The sequence below is a fragment of the Heteronotia binoei genome, chromosome 21 (genome assembly GCF_032191835.1).
Source record: "Heteronotia binoei isolate CCM8104 ecotype False Entrance Well chromosome 21, APGP_CSIRO_Hbin_v1, whole genome shotgun sequence".
Classification (NCBI taxonomy): Eukaryota; Metazoa; Chordata; class Lepidosauria; order Squamata; family Gekkonidae; genus Heteronotia; species Heteronotia binoei.
Window position 1 is genome coordinate 16,181,003 of NC_083243.1, and position 10,664 is coordinate 16,191,666.

The following is a 10,664-nucleotide window of genomic DNA, read 5'->3' on the forward strand; positions in this document are numbered from 1 at the left end:
CACAGGGTGTCTGTTGTGGGGGAGATTGTGGGGGAAAGGAGATTGTGAGCCGCTCTGAGACTCTTCGGAGTGGAGGGCGGGATATAAATCCAATATCATCTTCTTCTCATTTTATTGGCCTCGGAAGGATGGAAAGCTGAGTCAACTCTGAGCTGGCTACCTGAACCCAGCAGAGCTTGGACTGCAGTATTGCAATGTTACCGCTTAACAATCCTGCTGCAAGGAAAGAAGCTCTGGGCCTCCAGAAGCAACTTTTCAAGGAGAAGACCTGCAGCCGGGAAGGGGGGGGGCAGGGCAGGGGGAGCCTGCACCTGGGGAAACCGTCAAATGCAACCATTTGGCAATGTGCCTCCCGAATGGAATTTTAAAATTTCACTGGAAGGAAAATTGGCACCTGTGGACCAACAACAAAACAGAAATGGCCTTTTAAAAAGCCGTTCGTTTGTCAAGCTGGGGGATAAGATGACGACAACTGCAGATTTATACCCCGCCCTTCTCTCTGAATCGGAGACTCAGAGCGGTTTTCAATCTCCTATATCTTCTCCCCCACAACAGACACCCTGTGAGGTGGGTGGGTCTGAGAGGGCTCTCACAGCTGCCCTTTCAAGGACAACTCCTACGTGAGCTATGGCTGACCCGAGGCCACTCCAGCAGCTGCAAATGGAGCAATGGGGAATCAAACCTGGGTCTCCCAGATAAGAGTCCACACACTTAACCACTACACCAAACTGGCTCTCATGGATTTGTGGCACGAAGGTGGCAGCAGAGGCCAGAGAAGGCTCCATTTGTTTATTTCATTATAGTTATATCCCGCCAGCCCTGTAGCTAGGGGCCACTGGGGAGGGGCACATGGGGGTGAGTGCAGAAAGTTGAAGATGTTTGGGGTGGGGGCATCCCTCTCCCTCCTGCATGATTTAAACAGTCTGTAATCAGCTGATTAGTGGTCCCTTTAAATGGCATGAGAGTAGCACTGGCTGCTCCTGCAAGCCCCTCCCATGCAATTTAAATCACAAATGAGGGGTGCAGCCCTGGGATGGGGGTGAGGGCCCCCAAAATACTGTCAGAGGGCCAGGCCCCATGGGCCTCTGGTTAGCTGCGGGCTTGTATTCCCCCCCACCCCACCCCACCCCCCGCAAGCAGGCTCATGGCGGCTTACAACAGGCCCCCAACAAAAACATTTAAAACAGGAGTGTCGAACTCATTTGCTGTGAGGGTTGAATCTTACATAAATGAGACCTTGTCAAGCCTATTTAAGATTAAGATAAGCAGAGATATAAACTTTATAAAGGACACAGACAAACACAATTAAATATATTTTTTAAAAAGCTTAAAACATGCTTCAAATTTAGCACTCGCTGGACTTAAAGATGATTTTTTTTTTTGTATTTCTCCCGTGGGATCCAGGGAACTGGGCAAAGGAAGCTCTGGCTCATTCCTTGCTTCCCCAGGGGATGGGGGGGCAGCAGAAGGGAGAGAGGCTTGACTCAGTAGCCCCGCTGTGTGATTGAGAGAGCCTGGCAAACGAAGCTCTGCCTAACCCCTTTTCCTCCCCAAGGAAGGATCCTCAACCAATGGAGAAGATATAGGCTTTGCTCTGTAGCTCCTGTGAAATTGAGCAAGCCTGGCAAAGCTGTGATGCAGAAGGAAGCAAGAGAGAAGGAAGCAGATGACAGCCAATTGCTTGGGGTCTGATAAAAGCCCTCTGGGGGCCTGATTCGGCCCTCACGCCACATGTTTGACACCCTGATTTAAGATGGCAAAACAAGATGACAGAAAAAAATGCATCAAGATTCCCAGGAACTGTTTGGATGGAAGAGATATTTGGGAGTTAGGGGACATACCATTTGTAGATGGAACATGGAGGATGGGGAGAAGTAGGGGAGACCATACCCAGGCCCCTGCCCCCTCAACCAAAGGCCTTGTGGAACAATTCTGTTTTGCAGGCCCTGTGGAACTGTAGCAAGACCCATAGGGGCCCTGATCTCGCTTGGTAGAGAGAGTTCCACCATATCAGAGCCAGGGCTGAAAAGGTCCTGGCTCTGGTCAAGGCTAAGCAGATGTTTTGGGGGCCGGGGACCACAAGAAAATGTTGTTCAGAAGAGCACAAGGCTCGCTGGGGAACACATGGGGAGAGTCAGTCCTGCACATATGACAGTCCCAAGCTGCACAAGGTTCTGAAAGTAAGTATTAGAACCTTGGACCTGATCCAGTACTCAACTGGCAACCGGTGCTGCCAACAAAGCACCGGATGCATGTGTGTCCACAAAGACAACCCAGTCAGCAGGCGCTCCACCATGTTTTGAACCAGGTCAAGTTTCTAGAGCAGTCTGGAGCAGGGTCAAGGGAAGCCCCGCGTACAGCAAGTTGCAGTAGTCCAACCTGGAGGCGATCACTGTGGCTAAGATGTGGGGGGAGAGATAGGGAACCAGCTGCCTAGGCAAAAGGCAGCAGCTGCTCCAGGATAGAGCAGGGCACCTTCCAAAAAGACAGAAGCAGCCCTATGCAAACCGAGGGAGCGGGGCAAGGCACGGAAGGGGCTAAGAGAACGACATGCCCCACGTCTTCTGACATGGCCCCAGGGACAAAAACGGCCATGTCAGAAGACACAAGAGAGGTCAGGAATGCAAACTGGCGAGTAAAACTGAGGAGGTGAAAAGAAGGAAGCAAGAGGAATCCCTACCTGGTGGAACCCCTACCTGGTGGAATGAGCTCCTGCTGGAGATCCGGGACTTATCGAGGTTTCTCAGGGCCTTTAAGATGGAGCTCTTCCACCAGGCTTTTAATTGATCCAGTGGGCGTCCCAGTATTTCATCATTATGGTGTTATGTTATGCTGTTAGCCATCAGCCACACAGTTTACAGCCTATATCTGTAATATTGTTTCTGTGCTGCTCCTGTTTTGTAATGTCTGCTTTATGATGCTATTTTAACTCTGTTGTTTTATTGTCGTAAGCCGCCCTGACCCCGCTTGCGGGATATAAATCTAATAAATTAAATTTAAATGAAATTAAAGGAGAAGGGGACCCGCGGCAAGAAAACACTACCCAACTGGGACAGGCCTGGTGAACTGCCCCAAGGCAGAAGCACCCATCAACCCCCTGATGTTTGAAGGGACAGAAAAGGAAATGCGCTCATGAGGGATACCTGGGTGGACTTTGCTGCATCCAATAAAGAGGCAGTTAAGGAACACCATTACATCTGGTCTCTGCTGCCAACATAAGTCAATTAGAATTGTTCAGATTCCCCTCCTGGTGGGACACAGGATTGCTTGCAGGCATGACATACAGACAGCAGCACCTCTTAACCAGGGACTAGGGAAAACAATCACATTCCATCCACCCCAGACTCCTATGTATGTCACATGCCACACCTCCGCGAGATGTGACTTCTAAATAATTATATTAGTAACTCTCAAGTGCACTGCTTCTAGTATAAAGCGCTCTCATGTTGCCCTGTAGGGCTACAGTTAGATCTGTGCAAATGTTTAGTGCACCTTTAAGAATAGAAGAAGAATTGCAGATTTATACCCCGCCCTTCTCTCTGAATCAGAGTCTCAGAGCGGCTCACAGTCTCCTTTACCTTCCTCCCCCACAACAGACACCCTGTGAGGTGGGTGGGGCTGAGAGGGCTCTCACAGAAGCTGCCCTTTCAAGGACAACCTCTGCCAGAGCTATGGCTGACCTAAGGCCATTCCAGCAGGTGCAAGTAGAAAAGTGGGGAATCAAACCCGGTTCTCCCAGATAAGAGTCCACGCTCTTAACCACTACACCAAACTGGCTCTCTAAGTTCTTGTTAGGTGTTATGTTGCAGCAGTATGTCATGTGATAATGTTTCCCTCCCACCATTGGGGCAGTTATTTTTCCCTCTCTGTTATTGCTTATCCCAGTGGCATTTCTTCTGCATGTTCTCAAGAAGTATCCATGCTTGTAACACTGAGAAAAAGCTATAGCCTTTTCAGCAAACTTTTCTTGGAGGCTTCATGCCTTCATTGGCTTCCCTGCTAAGCCCTGTTTCACTAATTCTAATCCAGCATATTCACCATGGCAAGGAAAATAAATTTGTCTTTTCACTGGGGCTTTTTTTAAAATCATATGCTAAAATTTGTGAAGAAAGTTTCACCAATAAGGAAGACCTGTGTTGACCGTCTTGCAAACGAGGTCACACCTTGGAGCCCAGAATAGCTATCGTTTTGTTTGTAAAACAAATTTCCCATTCCATAGGCTGTAATGCATACGGGCCGACCAGTAAATTTCAAGAGAGAAAGCACTGACAGGCACTCTTTGATGGAGAAGTATTTCCGTTTAGAGTTACACACATAATAAAGTGCATGAGACATGAAACTTGATCATGGTGGAGATACAGTGCACAGTGTTGACGACGTCCAAACACATACGTGAACATGCCTGGATCCATAACACTGTTTTACCAGTGCAACTGCTCTAATACTCTGCTGAAATACAACACCTGCCATAGTGGGTTTTCTCTGCTCGGGAAACGACTGTTTGTTCCTGGTTAACATCACCCTAACCTTCTTTCATGTTCCAAGGCACGACTGTATCCCTGATTGAGGCACACTTTTAAAACCTATATTCTAAACCAGATTCCATTTCAAACCAGATAGTTAAAAAAAAATTACATAAAACACATTTTTATCTACCATTAAAAATGTATCGGGATTAGAATTTCCTATAGCCTACAGCCATTTCAGGATGACTGTTACAAAGGTGTAACAGAGACCGACACATCGTTCCCTCAACTATAATCGTATTATGACGGCTAACGCGTCTCCCAGCCACCTAAAACAAAAAATCATTTCTGCCCTGGATTTATTGCTGTTCATGGTCTACTGTGAACGCTACTTTCAGACTTTCGTCTCTTGCAGGCAGACCTGCCAGGAACAGGTAGAGGACACCTCCTAGTATTCGGAAAGGACATATTACACACATCCAAAAAAGACAACAAGTAGTGCCTTTTTGAGCGATGTATGCTAAATGTCCTCTGGCACTTACGGGTTTAATAAAAAGCCTGCAGATATCGAGTGCTCAGCTTGTTGGGCTTGCGCTTAGAAATGAAATTACTTATTTTTTTTTAAAAGAGCCACCTTCTACTCTGCTTTCCAGGAACTTGTCCAGCTCTGTCTCCCTCTTCACTGCCTCCGGTAATACCTTTGGTGCATTTGGGAAACAGATCAGTATCACACTCATGTTGTCTCGGCTACCCTGGAGGAGAGGGGAAAAAGAAGGAAAGAGTTCAGATGAGGTCCAATTTTCCATCGCGTTACGCGTTTGCTGCACTAACTTTTTATTACCTTCCAGACTGCACAAGAAAACCATGCAAGCATAAAACAGCCTTGCTCTGTCTCTATAGATGAGGAAAATCTATTTGCTTACAGGGCGTGTCCACTGGGTTCGCACTGAGCGTTATCCTCTTTGTGACTTATTGCGATGGATCCTGCCTTGGCAAAACACGAATTCAAAGTGCACGGCTCCTGAAAGAGGGCAGCCCGCAGGCTTCGGAAATTGTTTACGGGTGTCAAACAAGTTGGGTATTTCTGATGAAACCTATAAACTGCATAAAATGCAGTGGGAATGTGTTCCATTCCCTACCCAGCTATAGGAACACTTAGGCCCAGGACTCTTTTTCTAGCAGAAGCTCCTCTGCATATTAGGCCACGCCCCTCTGATGTAGCCAATCCTCCTGGAGTTTACAGGAGACCCTGTACTAAGAGCCCTCTAAGCTCTTGGAGGATTGGTTACATCAGAGGGGCATGGCCTAATATGCAGAGAAGCTCCTGCTAGAAAAAGAGCCCTGCAGTTAGGCCCCAAATCATTTTGGCTTTAAAAAAAGCAGCTTCAAGGGGCTGAGAGTTTGGGCAAAGGAATAATAGACAGGAAGCAGCAGTTTTAACTTTTTTCTTTCAGCAACTTTTCCATTCAGGCTCCCCTCCCATCTCAAACCTCCCCCCCCCCCAAAAAAAAACAACACTACGGGTTATCTGAATTTTTTTCCCAAAGTGGGGAAGAGGCAACTGGGGGAGACAATGTTGGGGTCTGAGAAATACCCATGAGACAAGCCCCACCCCTTCTCTCACAATTCATCATCCTCTTAGAACTTTCAACCTGCTGAGGATTTCCAAATGACTACATTTCAACAGCGGCACAGGGTAGAAATATTAAAATCAAAATTAAATCTAATGTCCAGATGGCTCTTATGTGATCAGCTGTTCACAAGTAAACATTTAGGGGGAGGGGAAAAAAATTTCCCTAAATAACCTTAAGCACAAATACAGTGGTTAGCAAATACAGTTCAATTTGTAAGCCTGTGCATTTGATATCAGGCCTATGTAGCCCAGTCCACAATCTGCTTTCCAAAGACACTGGCAGAAGTTTTAATACCATGTGACACACAATACTGAACATAGAAGAGTAGATTTGATTTATACCTTGCCCTTCCACTTGGGAGTCTCAGAGTGGCCTACAATCTCCTTTTCCTTCCCACAACAGACACTCTGTGAGGCAGGTGGGGCTGAGAGAGCTCTTTCAGGAACTGCTCTTGATAGAACAGCTTTGAGAACTTGCGAATGAATCAAGGTTACGTCAGCAGGTGCATGTGGAGGGAGTGGGGAATCAAACCCGGTTCTCCCAGACAAAGAGTCTGTGCTCTTAACCCCTTCGCCAAACTGCTCTCCACCAGTTTTCCCTCTAAGCTGAGTTAGCGCGAGCTAGCTCACAGATTTTTAGCCTCCAGCTCACACCTTTTTTTGTCTTAGCTCAGGAAAAACTGCCCCAGAGCACAATAATTTAGGCAGTAGCTCACAACTTCAATACCAGTAGCTCACGAAATAGAATTTTTGCTCACAAGATTCTGCAGCTTAGAGGGAACATTGCTATCTACATAAATCTGCCTTATACTAAATTAGAACCTTGGCCCATCAAGGTCAGTACTGTTGACTCAGATGGGCAGCGGATTCCTTCACATCACCTACTGCCAGGTCCTTTTTAACATGTTAGTTGCACCATTAGGGTGCGCAAGAGGCCACATACTGAGCTGTAGCTGATGTGAAATTGCTGCTGGAGACGCTCTGCGTCCCTCTTTTTTGAAAATTGTGTAAAGAATCTATACAATTGAATCAATATGTAAGTATGATATATTTTTTTTCACTGGAAGAGGGTTGGTGGTGTCTGAATGTCCTTCTGATATTTTTGTATAATATTTTCTTTTGTTAGTGGTCCCAGGTCTGATGAAGACTGGAAAGAAACAAGTACTTAATCGATTGGCTTGTCACCACACTGCTTTGGGACTTGAATATACATGTTTTGGACATTTGGACTGGTTTCTATATACTTCTTAGTAAATTGGTCACTAGTTTGCATTTTTTGTTGTATTATCCATTATAATGACCTCTCTCGGAATGTATTCTATTCCATTTTGAGAACATGAACATTCTCAATTTTCTCAACCTGTGCACTGTGGTCTCCCGAGTGTTGTAATCTCCAGGTCAGGGCTGGAGATCATTCAGAATTACAACTGCTTTCCAGATGGCAGAGATCAATAAAATTTATTATTATTATTATTGGCTCCTCTTGAGGTGGAGGGGGGAGTGAATGCCTTCACTTGGGTGGGTGGGTGTGTTATCCATTATAGTGACTTCTCTTGGATTGTATTCTATTCAGGTCCTTTTTAACTGCAGGTGCCAGGGACTGAACCTGGGACTTTCCGCCTGCAGAGCAGATGCTTTACCACTGAGCCATGGCCCCTTTCCCCATACATGTGCTGCAGGGTGACGTATCTTACAAACTCTTCAACTTTTAAGTCGCACACAGTCGACTGATCTGAACAGATTCCCTTGTAGAATTCCTAATGAAAAAGTGCAATGATTACCACCACACACCGCCCCCCCCCCCCAATCATCTGGCTACCTTGTACAAGCAGGTGTCGACTATCTCATTGCAAACTCTCTCGAGGTCGTCAGTGACTTCCAGCCTCGACCTTACAAACTCGCACAGCTCTTCATTTCCCATAACATCCCAGATACCGTCACAAGCCAGAATGATGAACTGATCTTCATCTTCCGATCTCTCGATTTCATAGACTTCAGGCTCCGGGGAGACGAGCTGCTCTGTCGGGCCCTTCCCGTGGACGCATTTGTAATCAAAGTCCCCGAGCGCTCTCGACACAGCAAGAGAGCCGTTCACACGCTGGATCATTACCGAGCCGCCTGCATTCTGTATGCGCTCCTTCTCCAGCGGATTGCTGGGCTTGTGATCTTCCGTAAAGAAATAAACCTTCCTGTTCCTACAAAGCAAACCTCTAGAGTCTCCGCAGTTGATAAAGTAGATGTGCTGGGGAGAGATCAGGACGCCTACAGCCGTTGACCCGCTTCTGTCCACGCCGTGTTTCTTCTCGCAGATGAGCCTCATTTGATCATCGATTTGCAGGAAGCCTGCCCGGATCCCAGCCTTGACGTTTTGCACGGACGGCGGGCCACCACCCATCAGAAAATCATCATTGTGTGTGATGTGATACAACAAATGCTCACAGCAATATTTGGCAACTTGGGATCCGGCGTGCCCATCGTAGACAGCAAAGAAAGACCACCGATCGAGTCCATTCGGTAAGCCGATCACAGCTGTGTGCGCATCCTCCATCTCCACTCGCCAACCTTGCATGCTACTTAGTCCGTAACGTAGTCCGTTGCCCTGCCCTTGGGCATTGTGCTTCTCCATCTTTGGCTTATCTAAAAATGCTCCCATGATGTCCTTTCAGATCTATGGAAACAAAAAAGGCCTGTTAAGCTGCTTCTAGGGAAGAGTCAATAGTTTTAGTTTCACCCTGCTTAAAAAAAACAGGCAAGCTTAAGACTGAACGGCAACCTTTCGTGACACAAAACATGGCAACAAGGAATTGCACGGGGTCTGCCTTAACTTGGAGCCCAGTAACTTTGCTTTTGTGGACTTGTGCTCATAAGCGTACTTGTTATATTTTATAAATATTTAAGCTGTTACTATGAGAGAGGAGAGTTTACACTACAATTAATGTGCCTTTTATCAAAACATCTGCGCTAAATGTAAATAAATCAATCCACCCTACCAACCGTTCAGAAATAGAGCTCCCTAGATTATCTGCCGAGTTGAACTTTTTCGGATGCTCAATTGTATATCAACAAGTAAAAGTCAGATCTAATTAGATCGAACATGTCACAGGCTTGGACAGCTGACCTCACCGCAGTCTAAGGTTTTCCGACAACCGTCAACCGGAAAGCACACTTTACACAATTTATACGTGGAGCCTCTATTCTGGCCTAAGACAAACTTTTTGCACTACACTGGATATAGGATTAGACCAGGGATTCCTAAGATAGTGCCAATGGGCACCATGGTGTCCACCAACACCTTTTCTGGTGCCTGCCAAGTGCTTTTAGGAAGTGGGTGGGGCCAGGTAGGGCTTCTTCCCAGCAAGGATTCTGAACAGCTACTGGAGATCTGATTGGCTGTGCAGTTTTTTTTTTTAAATGCTGTTTTGGCAGCAGCTTCCACCACAGCTCAAGAATCTTCATGGTGTTAGTTAAGTAAAGCTATGGCAATCGTTTTGTAGCTGGCCCCGCCTCCTGCGGCAGCCATTTTGTGGCTATGCTCACCATGCTGTGTCAGAGTTCCAAAGGTGCCCCCAAAAAGGTCGGGGACCCCTGTCCCAGGTGCCTGTTCTTCCATTTACTTAAAACATTTCTACCCTGTCTTATTTCCTGGGACTGCAGGCAGCATAAACCAAGAATTCACTATGTTCATTCTCAGCATAGGATTTAAAGCTGTCGCGACTACGTTTCCAGTGGATGACTGATGAATCCAACCAACAAATATAAACCTAATTTAGAAATAGTAGAATATAGGACTCCTTGGTTAGATTTTGAGAGGTTCCTTACAAATGACTCTGAAATAATTTGGTCTTGGCAAACCGGTCTCAATACCTCAGCCTTTGCTATATGGAGTAATAACAGCTGACTTTAGAAAGTTAAGAACAGAAATATGAAAAGCCCAACAAATGCTTTAAAAGTACTATATATATCATATCACCACCCCACATACTTTCACAGAACCTTCTTTTTCATATTAGGTCTTAACATAAGAACATAAGAGAAGCCATGTTGGATCAGGCCAATGGCCCATCCAGTCCAACACTCTGTGTCACACAGTGGCCAATATATAGGTCTCGCACAAAGCAGACAAGATTCCTCTTGGCCCGAAAAAGTAAGGCACTAATAAAATGGAATACAAAGCAAAGGAAGAAGAGATGTATTTTTAATTTGCAGGAAATGCACCTTGCTGACATGTAATCCCTGGCCTGAAAATCCGTCTAGCCCAGGAATGGCCAAACTGTGGCTCAGGAGCCACATGTGGCACTTTCACACATATTGCGTGGCTCTTGAAGCCCCTACTACCCCGTCAGCTGGTTTGGAGAATGCATTTAAAGTTGCTTTCTTTCCACTTTTCCCTCCCTTCCATCTATTTGCCTTCCTTCTTTCCTTGAGGTTCTCAAATGTCTGATGTTCATGTCTTGTGGCTCTCAAACTTCTGACATTTATTCTGTGTAAGTCTGGCCACGCTAGCCTCAACTAGGGCTAGGGCTTTTCAATGCTGGCCCCAACCTGATGGAATGAGCTCCCACAAT

The 10,664-nt window shown here is 46.2% G+C and overlaps 1 protein-coding gene across 1 annotated transcript in view; it reads right to left on the bottom strand.

The window, feature by feature from the left end:
* Positions 1 to 8,761, bottom strand: part of PPM1A (protein phosphatase, Mg2+/Mn2+ dependent 1A) — a 28,094-nt gene extending 19,333 nt beyond the window's left edge. Inside the window, exons 1-2 of the mRNA XM_060261517.1 lie at positions 7,919 to 8,761; positions 5,101 to 5,218 (exon numbers count right to left, since the gene is read on the bottom strand). Of these exons, the coding sequence (XP_060117500.1) occupies positions 5,101 to 5,218; positions 7,919 to 8,752 (952 nt within the window). The 5' untranslated portion in view covers positions 8,753 to 8,761. The remainder of the gene's footprint in view (positions 1 to 5,100; positions 5,219 to 7,918) is intronic.
* Positions 8,762 to 10,664: the final 1,903 nt, after the last annotated feature.